Below are 25,306 nucleotides of genomic sequence, written 5' to 3' on the forward strand. Positions count from 1 at the left end.
CTGTTGCTCACTGTCTCTGTCTGTCTGCCGGGGTCTCTAGCTGCCCCAGACTGGTGGTGTGGGCTTGGGATCCCCCTGGTGACCTCTCCAGTCTAGGTCCCTCAGCCACTCTGCCCCAAGATGGGCCGTGGGGTGAGTATCCCCAAAGAGCAGGGGTCGCGCTGGAGGGAGGAGTAAGGCTCTCTGGACGACTCGGGAGGCTGAGGAAGTGATGAGGTGGGAACGGGATGTGGAGGGAGGAGCAGTGGGCTGGTTTGAAGTGGAAACTAACGGTCTCCCAGCTATGACCGTGTGCACAGACCCACGGTGCTCACTCGCCCAAGCACTGTCCTGTTCACCACCTCCCCCCACTCAGGACTAGCCCCACCGCCCACCACTCGCACCCCCTCCAGTTTGTCCTCCACCCCCTCCCTCACCTCTGTCTCCACTCCTCCCCACCACATCCCCATGGTCCCTGCTCTCTCACCGCATCTCCTGGCATCCCAGCTGAAGGGTATTTGGTACTGTTAATCCTCCCTGCCGTCACCACCCCCTGAAAGTATCCATTCGTCCGGGAGTCCCAGCCTGAGAGGATAGGAGTCTGGCCTGAGGATGGAGAGAGGGGCAGGGGGCATCTGTTCCTGAGTCACCAAGCAGCTCTGGACACCCACTCCAGGGGCCCCAGTTCCAGGGACAGCTGGGAGGAGTGTGCGGAGGAAAAGCAATGTGTTCCCCCAACCCCTCCCCACTCCCCGACCCCCCCACCCCATCCAGCACCCCCGGATGTCCTGGACAGACAGCATTGTCCTTGGGCTCCAGGCCTTGTGCTTTGAGGACTTTCCCAGAGGCTGGTGAGAGCTGCCGGCACCCCGTCAGTCCAGCCCAGCCTGTGGCATTCTGAGCTCTGGCTATGCCAAGGGGAAGATTAACAACCACAAGGGAAGAGGGGGGGCAGGGACAGGGCTTTGACTTCTTGGAAATGAAATTTCCATATGGAGAAAAGTGACCCAATCCCTTTACATCCTGCCCCTGGCTTCTTGCCTTTTGTGGAATGCTGGCCAGAGAGAGCAGGGAGGGAAGGGCATGGGGAGCCATGGGAGGGGGCTGAAGAAATAGGGTGTCTCGGGGAGCTGTGGGGGAGTTTCTGGGCCCAGGAGGGGTCAAGCGAGGACATGGTAAAGCCCTGGGTTTAGCAGCTGGGAAACTCTGATCTTGGACACCAGGGTTCCTGAGCTAGGGTAGGAGCTATAAATAGAACCGGTGTGTGTGTGTCTGTGTGTGTGTGTGAGTGTGTGTGAGAGAGAGAGAGACCCATGTGTTCTCCATAGGCTGGAGGTGATACAGATATTCATGGGTGAGCACCTGTGTTTGTGTCTCATCAGATAAAGTTGCAAACGTACAGGCCTTCGGGCCTGCGTGAGAAGAGCTGTCGCCGTGTGTGGGGGCGGGAGAGGGTCTGCCGGGAGCTCTCTCTGAGGTGTGGGCATCACAGAGGAAGACGTCACACCTGTGGGAAGATACATTGTCTTGGGATCTTCGGCTGCACCTTGACATCTCGTGTTCCCTCCTGGGAATGGGAGTCCCCAGCGCAGGACCTCTGACCTCTCCCCTCCTCCACCTTAGAACAGGGTGGACCCAACTCAAGAAGTCCTGCTTGAGAAAGGATTTGACCTTGACTCTTCAGGAGACTGTGCTTCTCCCCCAGCTTCCCTGAATTCCCTTCCTGTCCACCTGACCACTCCCCATAGCAGGTCAGGGAGCAGGTCTGACTCTGTTTGAACTGAGAGGCTGGTGGGTAATAGGGGCACTTAGGGCTGGAGCTTAGAGTTCAACCCACCAGGAGACCCCTGAAGAGGGAAGGTACCCTGCCATCCACATCCCTTGTCCCCTGCACCTTCCCTCCAGTGCCAGGCCTCATTGTCACCCCATCCCCCTGTGGCAGTGAAGGGCAGCGTGGGAGTTGGGGAAAGGGACGGCTCTGGTGGGAGGGAGCCCAGCCCGCTCCAGCTGCCACCAAGAGGCAGCGGTGGGGGGAGCATTGGCTGATTTCCAGCTGCCCCCACTCTGTCCCAGCACTGGGCTTTCTCAGAAAGAACTCACTGTTCTCCTACAGTATTCAAGGCCCGGAGAGGGGGACTTGTGGTGGGGGAGGGAAGGGGGACGGTAGGGGTTGGGGGGGGGTCCTTGCTTCCTCTCTTTCTTTCTTGCCTGGGCAGCCCGCCGGCCCCAAATCTCCACAGGCTCCTGGCTGCAGAGCCTGAGATCCCTGCCAGGACAGGAGGGGGGAAGGGGCGGTGTGTCCCCAGCTCTGTGACCGCCTACAGGAGAACAGGGTGGGAGCTTCAGGAAGAGGGGTGCTGTTCAGAGCTGCTTTGCTCTGCCACCATCTGCATGGGCTAGAGTACGTATGTGGGCCAGCAAATTTTTAAAACCATGCCTTAGATTCTAATTTTCATTGACTTTATTTCATGCCTAAATATACAGAAATTCTCTAGGCTCTGCTCCTTTGCCCCCAGCCACAGCCCGCTCCTGCATGCATGTCCAGGCCCTGTTCTTGCAGCAGAAGCTCAGGAGGGTCACACTGAAGCTTGTCCAGCCTGGTCTCTTGCCCCCTGCCCCTTCGCTGCTTTTCATCCATTTCTCAGTTCTGTCCCACCAAGGACAGAATACAAAGCATTAGGTTTGTGAATCCAAGGCGTTTCAATCCATTCAGTTAAAGGAGCCCTCCTAAGTGACCTGGGGAAGGGAGACGTAGCACTATTCACAGCCCCTTCCCACTCCCTCAGTTGGGCTGCTTCAGTCTCCCCAGGACAACCACCCTTTAGGAAGCCAAAAATATACCCGATACATGGATGCTTCGCAATGGAAGCAAATGCCAGGTTTACTAGTCACCTCTGCTGAGAAAAGCACTTCTGAGCAACACAGCCTGCAAAAAGCTCATATCCTAGATCATTAGGGTCTAGGGGAGGGGTGTCCATCTCTCACTGCACCTCCTCCACCCCAGTTCCTGATGTCGCTGGTCAGACTTCTCTCTCTCTAGATTCGTGATCTCTTACAATCAGGGCAGCTGTCACATTCCTTGGATTGCTCCTCTCTGATGGGAAAAGCATGCATTATTCCCAAGTACAGGGGATTTCTAGGGCAGTGAAACTGCTCTGGATAATATCATGGTGGATTCAGATCGTTATATATTCATCCAAACCCACAGAATGTACAACACCAAGAGTGAACCCTAATGTAAACTGTGGACTTTGGGTGACAATGATGTGTCGGTGTAGGTTCATCCATTGTGACAAACGTACCACTCTGACGGAGGATGTTGATGGTGGGGGAGGCAGTGCCTGTCAGGGCAGGAGGTACATGGGAGCTTGTAATTTCTGCTCAGTTTGTTGCGAACCTAAAACTGCTCTAAAAAAGAAAAAGCCTGTTTTTTTCCTAAATGCATTGTTCTGCCAAAAAGAGGGAGGTACAATCTCCTTGACTATAGATCTCACCCAGGTAGACCCTTTCTTTATGGGAGAAAAACAAATTACACCATAATATAAAGAAGCTCCTCCCTGAAAACCTGGTATAGCCATTAGGATCCAGTGGATACCAAGGCCCAGAGCAGAAACCGAGCACCCCATCTGTGACAAGGACACGATATCCTGAGGGAAGTGGGAGGAGAGGAGCCTGTGGAGCAAAGGGCTGAGAAGCCACTTGCTGTGGTCACTCCAGGCCCTCCCAGCCCCTCCTATCCTATCACCCAAGACAGCCTTCCCTTGGAAGGAGAAATGTCCTACCCTCTCCCCAGAAGTTCCCCGTGAGCCTCTGGAAGCCTGGTGGTGGTGAGGAGACCACAGGCCCTTAAAGAGGGAAATGGTGGCCTCATGAGGCTCCAGTTAAAATGTTTGCCTAATTTCACCAGAGGACCCAGGAATGCCGGGACCTAAGAGTTACATGCATTTTCCCTTTTAGATTTATCCTTAGAGACAATTTCTTCTATTTTTAGACAAATAAGGCCTCATTCCCTTCTCACCTAATTGTGCTTTGGGGCCTGAAGTCTTGTAATGGCCTCTTGCCCAGTCTCGGGCAGGCCTGCCCAGCAGGATGGGTGGGGCTCCCAGGACGCTCCAAGTGCCCACTTCCTGGCCATGCTCTGACCCTCCAGCTACTGACTTCTCAGTCTGTGAGCCCTGCTCATTCTGTTTCCACACTCCACCACCAGACCCTATGACTCCCTGTCCTTTTCCAGGCCCTTCCCAGTCCTGACCCCAACTCCCCAAAGGCTCTTACTTCCCCAGACTCCTAACTGTCCCTGCTCCTCTCTAAGTAAGGCAGCCATGGTGCTGGGACAAAGACATTCCTAAGGGGCACTTATGCTCTGTCAACGACCCCCAAACCTGCCCAGTCCCTTCTAGATTTTGAAATAATGTAGGATGGTGGTTTTTAAAGTGTTTGATTACTTTGCTTTAGCAGAAGAAAAATCTTAGCAGAAGTCCAACTACTAAACAGATGAGTGGGCTCCTGAGTCCTGAGCCCCTCGGCCTTTCCTGAAGTTCAAATGTAGAGCCCCACAGCTCTGCTAATAGTTTGTAAACTGAGCTGTTGGGGTCCCCTGCACCCCCTTTTCTCCCCTGGGAAGACCACTGACTTTGAATCCACTGGCCCCCATTCCCATTGCCTGGGCTCCCAGGCTATCCAGTGGGAAAAGAAGCTCCAGCCTCCATCCTCCCTGACTCCCTGGGCTCTCTCTGCCTTCTACAGGCCGGCCGTGAATACTCGCCTGCAGCCACCACAGCAGAAAATGGGGGAGGCAAGAAGAAACAGAAAGAGAAGGAACTGGATGAGCTGAAGAAGGAGGTGGCCATGGTGAGGCCCTCAACCTGCCCAGCCAGACCATGGGGAAGAGCTCCCAGGCTGGGGGAGCTGTCCCCACAGCCCTATGCACTCAGGGAAACTCATGCTCTCCCCTCTCATGCTCCTTGCCTCACTCCTGCACCCCCACTGCCCTCGTATGCCTTCTAGACACACACTCCGCCTCCTTCCCCAAAGCAACTTGACCTCCCTTCCCCAGGATGACCACAAGCTGTCCTTGGATGAGCTGGGCCGCAAGTACCAAGTGGATCTGTCCAAGGTGAGTGAAGGGGCTTCTAGGGAGGGCGCCAAACAGGCAAGAGAACCATGCAGCATCGGGCCAGAAGGAGCCTTAAAACTCTAATCCAACCCTCTTGACAGTTAAGGAAACTGAGGGCCAGAGACAAGTGCCTAGTTGGTGGCAGAGCTAGAATAGGGCCCAGATCCCCTGCTTATTGGTCAACAGCTCTTTTCCTGTGTACCCAGAAGCCAGGACTCCTTAGAACCCAGGCCCCAGAGGGCCTCTGGGCAAGGCTCCATCCCAGGCAGCTTCCGTGACACCGCACATCTCATGGAACTGACTACACGCAACAGCGCGCTTACCCGTGATCACTGTTACAGGAGCACACCGGCGCCCACTGTGTGTAGCACTGGAGTAGAAGCTTTCCACACTTTCCTCTGATCCTTACGACAAGCCAGGTGTGGAAACTTACCTATTAAAGCAGGGAGACTCAGAGAGAGAGTAGCTTCCACAGTCACATCAGTAGTTAGTGGCACAGTCAGATTACCAAGCTCATCATTTTGAAAAGCAAAAAAAAAAAAGCATCAAAAATGTAGTAGGTGCACAACTGCTCCTGCAGGCCATCCCTGACTGCCCTTCTGAAAGCTCTATGCCCTGGTTCCTTTACTTTACTTTATTTTTTAAAATAACACTTTTCACCACTTGGAAGTAATATCTATTCATTACGTGTCACCTCGCGAGGGCATAAGCTCCACAAGACAAGTCTTGTACATCCCTGGACCCTAGGCTGACAATGGAGCCCAGCATGTAGCAGGTGCTCAATACACATGGATTAAATAAGAAAGGGGACAGACAGAAAGATAAATAAGAGGTGGCCCCTGCCTTCAAGGAGCTCCAGTTCTAGCAGCAGAAAGGAAGGCAAACATAGAATTCCAATGCCGTGTGGTGAATGCCCCTCTAGAATCATGCCTGGGGTACAGTGGACCCCAGGGAGGGGACATCAGAACCAGCCTGGGGCTGGGAGAACAGGGCCAAGTGGAGCTTTCTGGGGAAAGTGATGGGTGGTCACTGAAGCTGTGTGACACCTTGGAGAAGGGGGGATTCTGCAGGAAGAGAGATGGGCTGGGGGTGAGAACCAGCTGAGACGTTTTTCCAGGGAGCCTCTTCCAGACTGCCTCCTGAGGAGAGTACTGTGGCCCTAACCAAAATGTGTCTCAACCCGAGGTTGAGGAGAGGTGGGGAGGCCACAGTCAAAATCCTCCTCGGCCTTCAAGGCCTCCAACGCCGGTTATAAATATTACCTCCTCCATGTGGCCTCTCCTGGTGGTCCCCCACCCCTTTCAACCAGGTGGGATTTATTCCATCCATGTGGACATTGTTCCCCTGCCCAGGAGCTGGTGGGAAGTGCTTGGGGCCAGGTTGGTCCTGAATGTGGGCTCCCATACCTCTCCTTGCCTCCCTCAGGGCCTCACCAACCAGCGGGCCCAGGACATTTTGGCGCGGGATGGGCCCAATGCCCTCACCCCACCCCCAACAACCCCCGAGTGGGTCAAGTTCTGTCGCCAGCTTTTCGGAGGCTTCTCCATCCTGCTGTGGATCGGGGCCATCCTCTGCTTTCTGGCCTTCGGCATCCAGGCCGCCATGGAGGATGAGCCGTCCAATGACAATGTAAGCCAGCAGCCTGACCCCTGGACTAGCCCGTGACTCTGTCCTCCCAGCCTGCACCTCCAGGACAGTTGGTAGGCGTGAGATCTTGCTCCCTGCCCCCCACCCTCACGTGCAGTCCCACAGACCCTCTGCTCTTTAGGCTGAAAAGCAGTGAGGCTTCTATATAGATCTACAAACATACCTCCCCTCAACACACAGGATCATTCATGACTGAGACAGCCTTGTCTGAGTGGGCTTGTCTGCATCCCCTGGGCTTTACCCACTAGAGGAGTCCTAGTCCTAGGGGTTCCCTATGATTTTCCCCACCCCTTCCAGTCTTGGGAGGCTGGGGATTAGAAGATTGAGGGGGAGGCTGGGGAGAAGGGCTTTCTTCTACCATTCTCACCCTCAGACGTAGGCAGAGGTGGCACTGGGTGCTCATCCTGAGTGGCAGTGGCCCCCCCTAGGGTTGGGAAAAGGGCACGTCCATCAAAACCTTCCTCCTTACCAGCTCTATCTGGGCGTGGTGCTGGCAGCTGTGGTCATCGTCACTGGCTGCTTCTCCTACTACCAGGAGGCCAAGAGCTCCAAGATCATGGATTCCTTCAAGAACATGGTGCCTCAGGTAGCTGGCTGGGCTGGGCTCTGGGCTGGGGCATGAGGCTTCTGGGAGAGTCCAGCTCATCTCTTGTCAACTCCTGGTGCTCTGAGATGGACCCTCCAGCTCTCCACACCATGTTCTATTTGGTTGCTATGAGAGCAAGGTTTGTCCTTCTCCCTGGTGGGGTTGGAGGAGAGGCAGAGACCAGCAAAAGAAGAAGGCAGGGGTAGAGACTGGCATTTCACAAGATGCCCGTGGCCTCCCCACAGCAAGCCCTCGTGGTGCGGGAGGGAGAGAAGATGCAGATCAACGCGGAGGAGGTGGTGGTGGGAGACCTGGTGGAGGTGAAGGGTGGAGACCGTGTGCCGGCCGACCTCCGGATCATCTCGTCTCACGGCTGTAAGGTGAGGAGGCCATGCTGGAGTGATGAGCTGAGTCTAAGAAGCAGGCCATATAGAGCTGAGGGGGGCCAGTTAGAGGTTTAAATTTGGGGGGACCCAGGTCCAAATGTCAGCACTGGCCCCCACACTGCCCAGCACGCCTCGGCTCCCACATGGTACTTGTACATTGCCTCCTGTATCTGTGCTACGAATCCTCTGCACCTCGGGTCTTTCTTTGATGTCCACTTGATAGCAATCATGTGTTGAGTCAGATCATGTGTTGAGTTGATGTCAGATGCTTTACACATAATCACACACGCTGTCTAATTTAGCTCTGCAAGAATGGTATAATCATGCAGGGCTGCTGCACGTGGCCACACAAGTGGTGTCTTGCACAGCTCTAGACGGTGCCATTTTCATAGACCACAGTGTTAGTGGTGCCCCCTGTAGTTGTGTGATGCAGAGATTCTGCTTACACTCCCCATTTTACAGATGAGTTGATTAAGTAATGAGGCCAAGGTCACAGAAGAAGTCGGTGACAGCCCAGATTCCAAACCAGAGCAGGGACAATAGCTGACTCATGCTATAAATATGTGATGAGGGCAAGTGTAATTTTGTCTCTCATGTCATGGAGATTGAGTGCGTTTGGAGTCAGGGGACAGCTGTGTGTGCACGAGTGTGTCTGCCCATCTGATGACGACACCCTCCCTTCCTTCTCAGGTGGATAACTCATCCCTCACAGGCGAGTCAGAGCCCCAGACCCGCTCCCCTGAGTTCACCCATGAGAACCCCCTGGAGACCCGCAATATCTGTTTCTTCTCTACCAACTGTGTGGAAGGTGAGAGGCCAGCCTCGGGGAGCCCCTGTCCCAGCACCGCTGAGGGAGGACCCTGAATCCTGAGCCCCCAGGCAGCACTGGGGGCCATGGTTGTACCTCCTTGTCAAAAGCCTTGTTTGGAGGAGGGAACTGAAGGGTCAGGGAGCCCTGATGACCGCAGAAATAGTGCCCTTCAGAGAGCAGGGAACTGGCTGGGGCAGCATGACACCATGGAAAAGTTCCCTCCCTAAGGAAGACCTCTGTTCTGTCCACCCCAGGACAGAGCAGCTTCACAAGCCTTCAGATTTGGGGCCAAGACCCCTACATGTGCGTGCACACACATACTGATGCCCTAAACCAGCTGTGACTCTCAGAAGTCTCCAGTTTGACTGACAGCTTCCGTCTCTCCTGGTTCTGGGACTAACTGCTTCGTTCTCTGATCCTTGCTTTGCCCAGGGCCCCGGCTGGGGGAGAGGCAGGAAAGCTTTCAGGCCAGGTGGTCACTAGGCCCTTCCCTCGGGCTGCACCCAGGCCTGAGCTTCACCAAAAGAAATTGCCTGTCAGGACCAGGCTGCCCAGTTTGCCCCGTCTCTGCCCTGGGTTCTAGAGATGACTCCTGGAGCTGCCACCATCAATGGCAGGAGTCCAAGCACAACTGAAACCCCTGTCCTCTGTGGTCACTGGCAGTGAACAGAGCCAGGCCGGACCGGGAGAAGGAGGTTGGGGCAAGAGCCGGTGGGAGGAAAAGCCTGACTAGACCACGGGCCTCGGACAGTGGGCTGAGGAAGCTTGGTACCCCTCCTCTCCGCACCCGCCTACACCTTTCCCTTCCTGTTTCTCCCTTCTTTTCAGTGTATTATGTTTCTCTGGGCTTTTCCCCGCCTTCAGCAAGTTGGAATTACAGTGAAAATCACCACAGAGAGTTTCCTAAATTTTTAATGTACTGAGATTCTGAAATTGGCTCTATATTTCCCACAATTGGTAAAAATGCCTAGTAAATAATGCCCATTGCTTAATCCTCTAGAGGTTGGCTTTGAAGGGAGGAGAGGAAATGAATGGAACTCAGGTTTGTTGAGTGCCCACTATGTGCCAGGCACTGGCCTTGGTGTGTTACAGCACTATCTCATTTAATTATTAAAACAGTCCCTAGGTAGGAATTAAAACCCAGGTCTGGCTGGCTCCAAATGCATGCCCTTTCTACTGTATCACATGCCTTCCCCTGGGCACCCCTGCAATGTCTACATAAGGTCCAGTGATTGCATAGCTTCTTCTGTAGAGATTCAGGTCTAATGTTGAGAAAGAAAATCTTGAGACAACAGGGAAAACCCATAAGTGCTTTACTTTGTGTTCACAATGTATTTTTGGCTGATAACAAGTGTGAGATTGATTTTCCTGAACTACTACAGGCAATATTTTTATTTCATCTACTAAATCTCTTCAGTTTGAACTTTGAGTTTATTTGCAAGCTTTTCCCCCAGGCCCAAGTATCAGAGAAAATAACTGGCAGTTGTGTTGAGTCTGGGATTGGCCATCTATGCAGGGACAGGAAGCCAAGTGAGTTACAATCTACTGACAGTGGCCCTCCGGGACCGGAGCCTTTGGCACATTTACACTGTGATGGTTTTCCTTTCCCAGGAGGTAACATAGGACTTCCGTTCCTGGGAGCCCCAAGACACCCGACCTGGTGTCCCCTCCTGTGTTGCAGGCACGGCCAGGGGCATCGTGATCGCCACGGGTGACCGGACGGTGATGGGCCGCATAGCCACTCTGGCCTCGGGCCTGGAGGTTGGGCGGACGCCCATAGCCATGGAGATCGAACACTTCATCCAGCTGATCACGGGGGTGGCCGTGTTCCTGGGGGTCTCCTTCTTCGTGCTGTCCCTCATCCTGGGCTACAGCTGGCTGGAGGCTGTCATCTTCCTCATAGGCATCATTGTGGCCAATGTGCCTGAGGGTCTGCTGGCCACGGTCACTGTGAGTGGGGCAGACTGAGGGGCCACCAGGGGAGGGTCTTGCTACCCAGCCTCAAAAGCAATAGCGGCTTATGGCTTCTCCGCAGTTTTTTCACTTCCAGCCCCTAAAATCACATGTCAGGTTCTGACTTAATACATGGCTCAGAGTTTGAGTATGTAAAACCTCATGTTGGGCGATGCGCTAGCACTCAGGTTTTCTCCTGGAGCTTGTCCTGGTCGCCTTGTTTCACAACCCTTGTACTAGTCACCTTCCCCTCCTGCAGTCTGCAGTTCATCCTGGCCGGCCCTTCCATAAAGGCTCTCTCAAAGGTCACCAGCAACTAAGTAGCAAATTCAATGACCTTTTCTCAGTTCCCATTCTTAACTCTGCTGCTGAAATGGATACAGCTGTCCACCCTCCTAGCATTCTCTCCTTTGCTGATGACTGTGACAAGTCACTACCCTGGCTCTCCTCTCGCCTGTCCCTGCAGTGTCCTCCTCTGCCCCATCCTCAGCACTCTGCTCCTGACGCCCCAGAGAGAGCTCATCTCCTCCCCATTTCTGGTACCTGTTCCGGGTGGATGACTCGCACGTATCTACACCCTGCTCTACTCTGGCCCTCTCTCGAGCTCTGGCCAAATGTCTTCAACTCCCTACTGGACATTTCATCTAAATATACACCCATGATCTCAGTTCAACACATCTGAAATGGAACACATTCATGACTTACACAGAGGTCCCACTCAGTGTTCGTGGAGTAAGATCCAGGGAGGAGGGACCGAGCCATGGTCTGGGGTAAGGTCATGGACATCTCCAGGTCCAGGCTGAGCCCTTTTTATTGCCCTCTTTCTCGACCAGGTGTGTCTGACCCTGACAGCCAAGCGCATGGCTCGGAAGAACTGCCTGGTGAAGAACCTGGAGGCGGTGGAGACACTGGGCTCCACCTCCACCATCTGCTCTGACAAGACAGGCACCCTCACCCAGAACCGCATGACCGTCGCCCACATGTGGTTTGACAACCAGATCCACGAGGCTGACACCACCGAAGATCAGTCTGGTAACTGGGCACCCTATCCAGAGGGGTGAAGGGGATAGCACAATGCTCGGGGCACTGGCGGGACGGGTGGGTGAGATAAGGGCTCTAAAGGGAAGCCAAGTGCCTGGTTCTCCCTCCTTCCCTCCCAGGGGCCACTTTTGACAAACGATCCCCCACGTGGACAGCCCTGTCCCGGATTGCTGGTCTCTGCAACCGTGCTGTCTTCAAGGCCGGGCAGGAGAACATCTCTGTGTCTAAGGTAGGGGGCCAGGGGGTCAACACAGCCTGCCCACCTTGCTGACACCCAGCTTCCCCTCTCACACCCTGTGGTTGCCTCGGGGGCATCAGTGCCCTCCCACCTTGGTCCTTCACTGTGACATTGAACTTTCCTCTGGTGGCAGCGGGACACAGCTGGTGACGCCTCCGAGTCAGCTCTTCTCAAGTGCATTGAGCTGTCCTGTGGCTCTGTGAGAAAGATGAGGGATAGAAACCCCAAGGTGGCTGAGATCCCTTTCAACTCAACCAACAAGTACCAGGTCTCGTTGGGGTGCTGGGTCAGGGGAAGAGGGAGGGACAGAAGTGAGGGGCACACAAAGCTGAGGGGGAATCAAGAGAAGGAGTGGGAGCCTCTGAGCATCACATCCTCTCACCCCGGCCTCATCCCCTGGGGCAAGGTGGGTGACCAGATGTCTCGTCACAATGACCTCCACCCTCCAGCTCCCAAACTTTTGTTCCTTTACTACAGCCTGCCACCCTTTCAAGTCTTCTTCCCAGGGCTCCACATCCTCTGGCCCCAGTTCCCCAACTCTTCCATCCTATTCAGTTTAACCACGCATGCTTCGGAAATTTCCTTAGAGTATCCCCCAGCCTGTGGACATCTGTTAAAGGCCAAGAATGCAGTCTCAGCTACGTCCTGTAAAAGCCACAGGGGCAAAGCCCCCTGAGGCCATATGGTGACAGGTATGCTGACGACAGAGCCACCTAGCCCTTAGCAAAGGGCTTGTCTTAACTGATCTGAGTAAATATTTGTTGAGTGAATCAGTGTCCTAGGGGAAGGTGACTCTCAGGTTATAGGACTAGGACTATGAAGCCCAAACATCCATCCACAGCCTGAGGCGCTCCCTATGTTGACAGAAGTTGATGGATCAGGGGTTATTTTATTAAGGGAGTTTTCCATACCAGCCACTGCTTTATCCCAGGCCCCTGTGCTGGACACTGGAGCTACCAAGACAAGTATGGCCCCTCTGTAACTGCCTGTGCTCTCTCCAGCTGTCCATCCATGAGCGAGAAGACAGTCCCCAGAGCTACGTGCTGGTGATGAAGGGGGCCCCTGAGCGCATCCTGGACCGGTGCTCCTCCATCTTGGTGCAGGGCAAGGAGATCCCTCTGGACAAGGAGATGCAGGATGCCTTCCAGAATGCCTACCTGGAGCTGGGAGGACTTGGGGAGCGCGTGCTGGGTGAGGGGCCAGGAGCAGGGAGCAGGGCTGAGAAAGGGGTCCCTGGAATCAGGGGCTCTTGGGGGCATCCAAGCAGCCACTTTGCTGCTCTCACTCCTCCCTTCCGCCCCCTTCAGGCTTCTGTCAACTCAATCTGCCCTCTGGGAAGTTTCCTCGGGGCTTCAAATTTGACACAGATGAGCTGAACTTCCCCACAGAGAAGCTTTGCTTCGTGGGGCTCATGTCCATGATTGACCCTCCACGGGCTGCCGTGCCAGACGCTGTGGGCAAGTGCCGGAGCGCAGGCATTAAGGTACCGTCTTCAAGTTGTCCCCTCCATCCTCTCCTCCCAAACACCAAAGGTCAAGGGGCCACAGAGGCCACTGCCCTGGGGAGACTCAGGCCACTGTGGCCTCCTTCCCACTTACCGAGAGGGGAAGCTATCCTTCTACAAGGAGAGACCAGCCCCTGCCTTGGACTCTCATCCCTTTTGCTCAGAGTGGCCAGTCCCACACCCATGCTCTCTCTCCCTGGCACAACTCATTCCATTCTGATTTCAAGCTGGTCAGGCACCCCTATTCGGAGAGCTGGTTGTCCTACCCTTCCCACCTCCTGCCCTCTCTCTCTAGCCATTTGGGATGAGATTAGTAGGCTCTTGCCTGCACCCATTCACATCCTCCCATAACCCCATAGACTAGCTCCAGTCCTCATCCCACCAAGCACCCCCCCACCGCCAGGTTCTCTTATCCAACTGCAACTGCTTCTCAATGACCACTCCCTCCTAAGTGCTGCATTTGCTCTTCATTCAACAAATATTTATGGTTCACCAAGCCCTGTTCAAGGTGCCAGAGTTCAACAAACAGACAAAAATCCCTTCCATCTGGGTTACTTTCCTGTTCCAAAGATACAGCTCTTTACCACTCTCAGCTTGTCTAGTTACCAATTCTGGCGCCATAGCTTCTTCCTCCTTTTCCAACATCTCACCTGTTACCAAATCAGTTCAACTCAACCTGTCTCCTGAGGGCCGGGGGCCGCACCAGGCACTGGGGATACAAAGATGAATAAGACACAGCGCCTGGCTTCCGGAGCTCATGGTCCCTCGGGGGAAGCAAATGCCTTGAAATTAATCACAGAACAATTTTAACAGCCAAGGTCAGTGAGCACCTGCCATGGGTCATATGCTCTAATAATAAAAAGAGCCAATTGTTTAGTGAGGCTTTTATACGAATCAAGCACTGTTCTAAGCATCAAACCTACAGATCTCATTTGATCTTCACAACAACCCCATGAGTAAGCACTAGCATTTTCCCTTTTTTACAGAGAGGGAAACTGAGGGGCAAAGTAGTGTCCCCAAGGCCACAGAGCTTGTCAGCGGCAGAGCCAGGCACCTGCTATCTTAACCATCACACTAGAGGGCTTGTACGTATATACGTATATATATGTGATTTCTGAAAACCACAAACCCTCTGTCTCTAAGGTAGGCATCATTTTCCCCATTTAAAAATAAAACAAGCTGAGACTCAGAGTAGCTTTCCCAAAATAAAACTGCTAGCAAGAGGGAGACCGGCTCTAGGAAGCCTGGTCCGCTTGTCGGGAAGGCCCGTGCTCTCGCTTTCACCAGGCAGCCTGTTGCCCTGCTCGCGGCTATGACCGAGGCCTGGGGAAAGCACGTCCCCGGGAGCTCAGAGCAGCAGGGAGCAGTTAAGTCCACCGCAGAGCCCTGGACAGTGTTTTACGGAGGGCGTGATATTTGATCTGGGTCTCGAAGGGTGAAGAGGATTCTGTAAAGCAGGGAGGGAGAGGAAAACACGTCAAGAGCAGGGAACAGCGCGTACCCTCCGTGGTTAGACTGCGCGGGGTGCGTGGGGGCAGCAGTGGGAGGTGGCAGAGAAGCACCAGGCAATGAGACCGGAACGCTGGACCAGGGCCAGTTGGAAGGACTTTGCTTAAATGCCAGACTTGGGCTTTATCTGTGAGCCACAGAGAGCCACAGGTGTCATGGGGCAGAGCTGGCTCTCAGGAGGCTACCTGGATGGAAGAGGGACTGGATTTGGAGAAGAATGGAGTCAGGGGCAAGGAGTAAGGGGCCATCGCAGTAGCTCAGGCAAGATGATGACCCAAACCAGGGCAGCAACAAAGGGAGTGGAGAGGAGTCCTGACGTTTGAGAGATGTTTTGAGAACTTGGTGACCGAACTGGATGTGGGAGGCGAGGAAGATACAGGAGACAAAGGACTGAAAGAACAGAGGGATGGTTTCCAAGGTAGGGAGCAGAGGAGCGGGCTCGGTGTGGTGGAGGGAGCAGAGATAAAGAGTTTGATTTGACCTGAAGTTGGAAGCGTCTCTAAGACACCCAGGGAGAGACATTCAGGAAAAGCTTGAATATGGTTGAGAGCTCAAGAAAGAGGGCCAGGATGGGAGAGTTCAGTCTCCCTTGCACATGCAATTGAAGACACGCTAGTATGTTTGATTCCATTGCTCAGGAAAAGAGCAGGGGTGAAGTAAGGGGAGGAGAATGACACTCCGGCCACACCCACATTAGGGGCAAGTGGAGAAAGAGGAAGCAGTGAAGCTGGGGGAGGGTGGAAAGTGAGAGCTAAGTAACTAAGTAACATTTAGCGGGTGTCCACCTCACCCCGTTTACTTCTCCTGACGACCCTGAAGGCACGACTCACGGTTTCCACTGCGCTGAGACTCAGGGAAGGCACCTGGGGATGGTCCGTGTTTCAACTTAGGTCCGCAGGTGACTCCAAAGCCATTTCCTCACTCTAGTTGGCTGCCACCCTGAGGAGGGTGGGAAAGAGCACAAGAGGGATGGAGGGACCCAGGAAGGTTGGAATCCATAGACACTAGGGGAAGACAGGGCTTCAGGGAGGGGGCAATGAACAGTGACCCCCTCAGGGGGTCAAGTGGGATGCGGACTGCAAAGATGCTTTTGTCTTTCAGTTGGGAGGCCGTGTGGCCTTTGCGGTGGAACAGACACAGTGGGGCCTGAAGGTCTTCCTTCTCAGTGTTTGTGGGATCCAGCCCACACCCCCCCACACACAAATGCTACCCTAAGCCAGATCTGATCTCCTTATTCTTATAATAATAGATGCTTAACCAGCCTCTCAGATGCCAACCACTCTTCCCATCCAACCCCATCCATCCTGCAAAAAGGGCAATGAACATCATCATGGTTCAGGCAGGAATCACCTTCCTCCCACGTGGTGAAGGGATGGCAGGGGCAGAGGAACAGGTGGTGGAAGGCAGGGGGAGGGAGGGAGAAGACGTCTGCCTCCCATCCCTCCCCTGCCCAGTTAGAATGCCGGCAGCGCTCACGCTGGGCAGGAAGAAAACCACATCCATTCCGGCTCCCTGGGACCTGGAGCAAATCAGGTCCTTTGTTTCCTAAGCCTTTGTTTCCTCGTCAGTGAAATGAAGGAGCTGTTAAGGGTCTTTCCAGCTCTGACAAGCTCATATCCCATGAAATCCAAACTCCTAAACAATCCTAGAAGCTTCTCTTCCAAGGGACCCTCATTAACTTGCTATTCTGTCAAAGAGTCTTTCTTCAATTTAAGCAAACTATCTCTGATCTCCTGAACACATGTCATTGTCTCTCCTCCTCACTCATCCTCCCAAACACACACACACACACACACACACACAATTCCATTACTTTGACTGGGATCGGCCATCCCACCATCTAGTGGTCTAGATATTCCCCACTTTGGGAAACAAGGAACAAGGGGAGAAAACAAAAAAAACCAAAACCCCTCATGTTGCTTTCCTTTTCTCTCTTCTCCTTCCCGCCAGGTGATCATGGTGACCGGGGACCACCCTATCACGGCCAAGGCCATTGCCAAAGGTGTGGGCATCATATCAGAGGGCAACGAGACAGTGGAGGACATCGCAGCCCGGCTCAACATTCCTGTCAGCCAGGTCAACCCCAGGTGAGGCTCTGTGGGCCCCCTACCCCCATCAACCCAGCCTCTCCCACGGGACGCTGGAGCATCCCCTGTGGGTCTCTGGTCCCACCTCCAGGATATCAACAGGCCTAACCTGTGGTTCCCAAGTCCTGCGGGTATGGCCAGGCTGTGCCACTGATAAGCTATGTAACCTCAGAGATGCCACTTTTCCTTCCTGAACCTCCATTTTCTCAACTACAAAATTAGGACAGTATCTATGCTGGCCGGTTGCTATAGGAGCGAGATAAGTATAAAGGAAGTAGCACCTGGCCTAGCAAACTGGACTGACGACCGTGCTGCTGCTTGGGGAGGACTGAGCATCACTCCCTCAAGGAGGGAAATGGGGAAGACAGGTCACTGAGCGTCGAGGGAGAGGAGGGCTGAAGCTGTGGAGGAGCCCGACTTAGTGGGCAGACCAGAGCCCTGCTGGTGGTGAGGAGAGGCAGTGGGGCGCGCTCAGGCGCCAGGGAATCAGCCAGCTCTGCCCCCGCCCTCCAGAGAAGCCAAGGCGTGCGTGGTGCACGGCTCCGACCTGAAGGACATGACGTCCGAGCAGCTGGATGAGATCCTCAAGAACCACACAGAGATCGTCTTTGCCCGGACATCTCCCCAGCAGAAGCTCATCATCGTGGAGGGCTGTCAGAGGCAGGTGAGTGCTGGGGCCGGGGTGGTGGCAGGGCCAGGCATCTGCAGGGGCTGCACTCCCAGCTCTGGTGGTACCTCCTCCCCAGGGAGCCATCGTGGCGGTGACGGGTGACGGGGTGAACGACTCCCCTGCGCTGAAGAAGGCGGACATCGGCATTGCCATGGGCATCGCTGGCTCTGACGTGTCCAAGCAGGCAGCTGACATGATCCTGCTGGACGACAACTTTGCCTCCATTGTCACGGGCGTGGAGGAGGGTGAGGAGGCTGCCCAGGCTGGGGTGGCATCTGGGATGTCTGAAGCTGGACACCTGCTGCCCATGCCTTTCACCCCATTTGCAGAGTCAACTCAGGATTTCAGGCATCCACCACCTGCTTTAGCTTCCCTCCTCAAACACAAAATCTCCCTCTGTCGGGAAGACGGGCGGCCACGTTTCAGGGGCTGGGGTGGGAAGGGTCCCTCTAATCTCCCTGATGCCCTCAGAACCTCCCCACAGGCCGCCTGATCTTTGACAACCTGAAAAAATCCATCGCCTACACCCTGACCAGCAACATCCCCGAGATCACCCCCTTCCTGCTCTTCATCATCGCCAACATCCCTCTGCCTCTGGGCACTGTGACCATCCTCTGCATTGACCTGGGCACTGACATGGTGAGGCCAGGGACGGGAGGAGGGGACAGGCAGGGCAATGGTGGGGGCATGGCGGGGAGGGAGGGGCAGCAGATGGAAGGAGAGGTGCACTGTGATGGTTGAAGAGAAGACGAGCTCTAGGCCTGGAAGACCATAGGGTCTTGAGTCTTTTTTGTGTTTGTTTATGTATTTATTGTTTTGTTTGGGGCTGAAGAGGTAATTAGGTTTATTTATTTATTTTATGGCGGGACTGGGGATTGAGAACCCAGGACCTCGTGCATGCTAAGCATGCACTCTACCACTGAGCTATACCCTCCCTGGGTCTTGAGTCTTAATCAATGTTTGGATCATGTCAAAGATCCTTCACCACTGATTGTCCTCTGCCCCGTCATCTCCCTGAAAACGCCCTCCTCTCCCCCTCCACCCCCGGCACAGGTCCCTGCCATCTCCCTGGCCTACGAGGCAGCTGAGAGCGACATCATGAAGCGGCAGCCGAGAAACCCACAGACAGACAAGCTGGTGAACGAGAGGCTTATCAGCATGGCCTACGGCCAGATCGGTGCGGCCGCGCCCAGGGCTCAGGAGGGAACCCCGAGAGGAGTCTTCTCCTGGCTTTCGGAGGGATGAGTCCCCTGCGAAATTCCAGAACGGGGGCCAACTCCCTGAGGGTCAGGGACGTCCCTCTCTGGCCCGTAGAGGCTGGCCCCACCCTGCTGCTGTCCTGACCCGGGCCCTGTCCTCTGCCCTTTGCCCACGACCCACAGGGATGATCCAGGCGCTGGGTGGCTTCTTCACCTACTTCGTGATCCTGGCAGAGAACGGTTTCCTGCCTTCACGGCTGCTGGGAATCCGCCTCGACTGGGACGACCGGTCCATGAACGACCTGGAGGACAGCTACGGACAGGAGTGGGTGAGTAGGGCCGCATAAGCGTGGAGGTTCGGGTGGGAGAGGGTGAGGCGGAACAACTGGCAGGAGTGGTCAGTCAGGGCCAATGGGATTGGGGGCTGAGGGTGGATTGGGTGCCCAGGGTTTAGCATCTGCCTGGACCACACTGCACCCCGGTCCTCCCCCTTCCTCTCACACTCTCGCCTCTCTCTGCCCACCCTCCCCTAGACCTATGAGCAGCGGAAGGTGGTGGAGTTCACGTGCCACACGGCCTTCTTCGCCAGCATCGTGGTCGTGCAGTGGGCTGACCTCATCATCTGCAAGACTCGCCGCAACTCCGTCTTCCAGCAGGGCATGAAGTGAGCTCCCACCCGCCCGGCACGCTCGCCCTCCCATACAGGCCCCCCTAGGCCCCTGGGGCCGCATCTGCTGGGGACTCGGATTGTAGTGGCCCAGCTGTGTGGTCATAGCCTTGTTGGAAGTAGATGAGAGAGGAGGAAGGAGGGCTGTGACCATTTCTGATGAGTTTTAATTTTGCTCCTGTACCCACCTCCGCCCTTGGCCCAGCCCTAAATACAGGGTCTCCTGTGCTCCCTCCACTTGGCAAGCAGCTCCAGGTTACAGCACTTGCCCCATGGTGTTATCCTTGTGGGAGCTGTGAGCTGCTCAGGTCAAGTTCAGAGCCTTCTTATAGCGTGAGTTACAGGTGCCAGTCACTGTGCTGAGCGGTTCCCAGACATCATCTAACCTCATAATAGCTCTGTGAGGTTGGTGTTATTTTCATTTTATGGATGAGACCCCCAAAAGGTTAAATGGCATGCTGGGGGTCAGCCAGCTGGGAATGGCTCACCCAGCTCTGTCTTGCCCAAGCTCGCGGCTCCTACACAGAGTGGCTGGCCTGTCACACAGCCTGGCACCTGCGAGGTGCTCGGGGATCGCTCTGTGACTCCAGCCTGGATGGCGGTGAGTGCTGAGGGTATCACTCTTGTTCTCTTGATGTGCTTCTGCAGGAAACAACAGGCACAATTCCCCATGTGAGTTTTGCCACAATTTCTTAGTTCCAGGGGAGAAAAAGATGCCTAAACTCTGGTGAAGTTAATCACATTTAAGATCCTAGGAAGAGGAAAGGGAAACCTCTGTTAGATAAGTAGAGGTAACACGAAGGAAGGAGATTCTGACAAGCTGAAAACACTACTGGGGAAAAGACAGTGAGAAGAGAACTCGGAGCGGAGGGTCCAAGACGTCGGTGCAGAGCGGGGCTGGCTTACCATGCAGGACGTGGGTGATACAGCAGGGTGGGGGCTACATCTGACAGGCAAATGGAAAAGAAACCAAACAGGGGACAGAAAAGGAGCACTAATACCAACAAGCAACCTGTCCCCAGGCAGCTTTACGCCCTCCCTGGGGTCTCTGGACCCACAGGGGTTCTCAGGGATGCTATTTGCATTATTCAAAAAGCTTTGTGGAAATCAAGCACTTCCTCTAAGAAGGTTCCCAGGCAGAAGCCTAAGTGTGAAGTATAATTATCCCAAGCTAATGCACGGTTCTGTTTAGAAGCCACGATATTTCCAATTAATTTTAAATGGGGAAATATATTCACTACTTATTAACAAATACCTCTAGAGAGACAAAAATCACTTACAATGTGGCCTTTATAGAAGAAAAAAGAGAGGGGGTCCTTAGTGAGTGAAAAGTTTGGGAACCACTGACTTAAGTCATGAAGAGGTGCTGTGCATAAGGTTATAAAGTACAACTGAGCTCTTCCCAAGTTTGAGAGCTTTCCGCACTTTCTCGCTCATAATCTTCCCGCAACCCTAGGATATAAAGGTACTGTCTTCCCCAGAGAAGGAGCATGAAGCTCAGAGAAGTTATGAAACATAGCCTACAAGGTAGGTAGGTATAGCTCAGTGGCAGAGTATGTGCTTAGCATGCACCGGGTCCTGGGTTCAATCCCCAGTACCTTCATTAAAATAAATAAATATAAAAATTAATTAATTAATTAATTAACCAAATTACCTCCCTCCCCCAAAAATAAGAAATCAAGTAAATTTTTAAAAATTAAAAATTAAATACAAATTTTAAAAAAAAGAAATATTATTTACAACCAAAAACTGATAAGTGGCTGAGCTAGAACTAGACCCCACCTGTCTGACTCCAGACACTGTCCTCAGAGCCTTATTCTGTCCTGCTCTTCAGTTCTGATATAGCAACAACATAGTGATATCTTCAGCATTTCTTATCCAGTGAGATTTCCCTTTCTGGGTGCACTACAAACATCCCCTTCTTTACTGAATATCTCTGACCAACACCTAGCAGGGGTGTAGGAGACACCGATCAGGGATAAGACATACATGGGCCCAGATGAAGGAGCTTCCAGAGCGTCTTGTTGGGGAGACAACAGTTTCACAGACCACGAGCCTGGGGCAATAACTAGATGCTAAGCTGCGTGAGGGCAGGCCCCAGGTCTCCAGAAGGAAGCTTGCGTTGACCACAGCATCTTCTGCACAGACGGTATCACCCAACACACAGGAAATATTTATTTAGTGGACGCATGTATGTGTTATAGGCCACAATCAGAGGTAAAATCAGGAAGCAGAAAAATTAGACAACCTTTCTTCGGTTACATCTGGCATAAGAAGAGGGTGTTTGGAGAAGGCACCGGAAGACATCATTTATACTAGCCCTTCCGGGGTTTCGCCCCGACTCGTTCCCTTCCACCACCAGGGAACCCTGGACCTCTGCCCCTCCTTGCCCTCCCTTCAAACGCTCCGACCCTCCTTTCTTTGCCTTTCCAGGAACAAGATTCTGATTTTTGGGCTCCTGGAGGAGACAGCGCTGGCCGCCTTTCTGTCTTACTGCCCAGGCATGGGCGTGGCCCTCCGCATGTACCCGCTCAAGTGAGTGTCTCTTCAGTCGCTCCCCTTCGCGGATCCCCTTTCTGGTCCCTTCCAGGCAACCTCTGATGCTCCTGACACTCTCCTGCTTCTTCCAGGGTCACTTGGTGGTTCTGTGCCTTCCCCTACAGTCTCCTCATCTTCATCTACGATGAGGTCCGCAAGCTGATCCTGCGGCGATACCCCGGCGGTAGGCACCTCCGCGCCTCGCCCCGACCCCCAGCACAGCGCAGCCCCGCGCGCCGCGGGCTGCCCCTCCGGCGCTCCAGGCCCAAACGCCTTTCCTGCTGCGGATCCTGCCCTCTTTTCCTCAGCGCCCTCAGGTCCCGGGTCCCTGTCCTAGGAGCCCTGACTCTGCTGAACTTCCTCCCCGCCTCTTCCTCTCAGATCCTGGGGTCACCTCACACACAGTTGGTCCCTGAGGCCGTCCGCCTTCCACCTGGAATCACAGAACATCAGAATGAGAAGGGCCCTTGAGGCCCCCTAGTCCCACCTCCACATTTTACAGATAAAGAGAGGGGCAGAGGTGGCTTTATCTGTTCAGGGTCCTAACTCCAGGAGCAGCAGGACTGGCACTAGAACCCAGGCCACCGACTCCCAGTCACCAATCAAGTATTTTTGTTTTTCCCAAGCATTTTGATCACTTACTGGAGGTCAACAGCGGATAGCCTGCAAGCCAAATATGGTTCATGGATAGTGTTTGGTTTGGCTTCCCTGTGTTGTGCGGGTGGTTTTTTTTGTTTTTGGTTTTTGCTTTTTTTTTTTTTTTTTTCAATTGGCCTAACATCTAAAACTTAAGGGCTTTCACATCAAATCCAAATTTCTGACTTCTCCTGAAAAATCACAGGGACTGTGAACCCCGGATCCTATTTCTGCCCAGCAACTGTGGACGGCTGCCCCTTTAGGAATTCATGTGTTACCTGAACAGCCCTTGCGGGTGTCTGTATCTTCACCCCCAGCCCACTCTGTGCCCCACCCTTCCCTGGGCTAAATGCCAGTCTCTCCTTTCTGCTCCTCTGTGGTCTTGATTACTGCCCACTGAAGTTCCTCTCCCTGCGCCTGTCACCTTCCACGGCTGCTTTCCTCAGCCCCTTCCACCGAGGCCCTGGGAGATTTACCTCTTGTTCCTTTTAAGCTCACACTGCAACTCCCACCCCTCATCTCTTTAACAGGCTGGGTGGAGAAGGAGACATACTACTGAACCCACTGGCAGAAGAACCAGGCACGGGAAAGACGGGGTGCCCTGGATGTGTTGCAGGGATGGCGCTGGGGAGGGGTGGGAAACACAGGGGTGGTATCTGGAGGGGAGACTTAGGGAGAGAGAATGAGGCAGCTCGGCAGGCTGCGTTGGGGGGAGTGGGTAACTCAGCCTGGGGTGATTGCCCCGTAAGCCTAACTGTGAGCCATCAGCTTACATGCTTCATGTCAGGGTCCCCTCCCCAGCCCCGCTCCACTCCATTCCATCTATCTTATCTGAGGAATTGAGGGTCACCCCAGCCCTCCCCAGGCCCTGTCCCTTCACCCCCATTTCCCACTAGAACAGATCAAAGACAGGAATCCGTCTAAACCAGGAAGGAGACTGTCTCAGATTACCGATGTCCTGTTCCCTCTCCAGCCTCACCCTACTTCCCCCTTTCGCCCCTCGTTTGCTTCCTGCCCAACTCTGTCCTCTGCTTCCCCCTCAGACCTGGAAATGGTTCCTCCCGGTGAGTGCTGGGGCCTGAGGCCAGAAAGGGAAGCTCGCTGGAGAAGCCGGCCTGTCTCCCAATCAAGTCTGGTTAGGAGCCGCTAGAGGAGAGCGGGGTGGACAGGTGGGAGGGTGGGGTACGGCGGAGGAGGGAGACAGAAAAGGAGAGAGACTGTCAATGACAGGACATCTGACATAGATGTCTGGGCTCCAGCTCTGTGTCCTGCCCTTTTAGAGCACCCTGCCAGCAGACCAAATTCAAATGCCATCAGAGTAGCAGCAGAGGCAGGACCAGGAGGCAACCCAGGGAGCTTCACTGAGATTCCACAGCCATGTAACCACAGCATCCCCCACTGACCCTTAGTTTGTTGTCTGTTGGTCCCTGAGGCCCAGGTGTCACAGATGCCCTAGCTCTCTACATCACACGCTCTTGGTAACACCCCGCCCTTTAGAATACTGAGTCCTCAAGTTCCATGTTGTTCCAAGAGGAAGAGCTGCCAGCTCACTCCCTGCCCCTCCCCCGGCTTCATGCCCATCCAGACGAACCTGCGTCACTCCCAGGCACTGCCAAGCCAGCCCTGGAAAAGGAAGTCCCTGGCCATCAGCTGGAATTGGGGTGGAGATGTTCCCAGAAACTGCCTGTCTTCCAGGGTCATGCAGAATCAGCTTAGGTCATGGACGTGTTTAGAACCTCTAGACAACAAGAGGCAACACGTTAGGAGACCTGCCTTAGACCTGTCAGATGGCTGGGCTGTTCGTCCCAGGAAAACGCCTTTCACACTTATGATCATTGTGCCGATTTTCCCCAAGACAGGGAGTTGGTTTCAGGTTCTTAGAAGAAGCTACCTTTCCCTCCGTAGCCCCCTCCCCACCTGCGCTTGGCTCTGTAGGCAGCTCCGTCCATTCTCTAAGCCTGGCTTAGAAGGCATTGGGAATGTCCCGTAGAGAGACACCTGGATGAACCAAGCAAGTGAGAGAGACACCCAAGGAACATGGGAGACCTAAGGCAGAAAGGAAGGAAGCACAAAAGACAAACATCAGGCCCATAAACAACTTCCCAAAGGCAATTACTTCATTACACTGGAATTTTACTTTATCAGAAGTATCTTGAAATAATGAGTCATTGCCTTGGGCTTGGAAAACTAACTGGGAAACCATGTTAATTTGGGCCTGGTTAATTTGGGATTCGTTGACCGCGGACAAAAGTTTATCTTTGCACAATCAATAACAATGGCATTTGTTTAGTAAATTAAGAGCATCAGCAATATTGCTAGGGGTGGCATATTTAGTCTCCTAAAATGATGCTTTTCAGGCACTTCAGGAATATCCATTTAGAAATAGTGAATGCATGGGCTAATTACCATCAGTTCTTATGTATTTGTTAGAGAAACACCTGCAAGACTTTTTATTCAGTGACCTTTTGCAAGACATTAGTTTGAGGTACTACGTATGTACTTGAAAATAATAAAGTTGCATTTCTTTATGAAAGAAGAAATCCCTTCCATGATTCAGATTTCTATACTTAATACTTGCCTCCCTCCCAAATCATGGTATTGAAATGTGTGCGGTAGAGGAAGCAAGAAAGAGAGGGCAAAGGGGGGTGGAGGGTGGGAAGGGATAGACTGGGATTTCAAAATTGTAGAGTAGATAAACAAGATTATACTGTACAGCACAGGGAAATATACACAAAATGT

General features: G+C 53.7%; 1 protein-coding gene across 2 annotated transcripts; it reads left to right on the plus strand.

Annotated features, from left to right (window-relative positions):
* Positions 1-8: 8 nt before the first annotated feature.
* On the plus strand, positions 9-25,103 carry ATP1A2 (ATPase Na+/K+ transporting subunit alpha 2). 2 transcript variants are annotated; one of them, XM_010993106.3, is made up of 23 exons: positions 9-132; positions 4,726-4,830; positions 5,036-5,095; positions 6,521-6,724; positions 7,215-7,328; positions 7,574-7,708; positions 8,405-8,522; positions 10,207-10,475; positions 11,312-11,510; positions 11,639-11,748; positions 11,891-12,025; positions 12,759-12,948; positions 13,065-13,240; positions 16,721-16,857; positions 17,371-17,521; positions 17,604-17,772; positions 18,012-18,166; positions 18,581-18,704; positions 18,910-19,055; positions 19,260-19,390; positions 21,827-21,928; positions 22,024-22,115; positions 23,098-25,103. In XM_010993106.3, the coding sequence occupies exons 1-23, from the start codon at positions 121-123 to the stop codon at positions 23,124-23,126; spliced, it is 3,063 nt and encodes a 1,020-aa protein (XP_010991408.2). In that variant the 5' UTR covers positions 9-120; the 3' UTR covers positions 23,127-25,103. The 2 variants fall into 2 exon arrangements, with proteins under 2 accessions (XP_010991408.2, XP_010991409.2); XM_010993107.3 differs by lacking the exon at positions 11,891-12,025.
* The last annotated feature ends 203 nt before the right edge of the window (positions 25,104-25,306 follow it).

The sequence above is a fragment of the Camelus dromedarius genome, chromosome 23, assembly GCF_036321535.1.
Source record: "Camelus dromedarius isolate mCamDro1 chromosome 23, mCamDro1.pat, whole genome shotgun sequence".
Classification (NCBI taxonomy): domain Eukaryota; kingdom Metazoa; phylum Chordata; class Mammalia; order Artiodactyla; family Camelidae; genus Camelus; species Camelus dromedarius.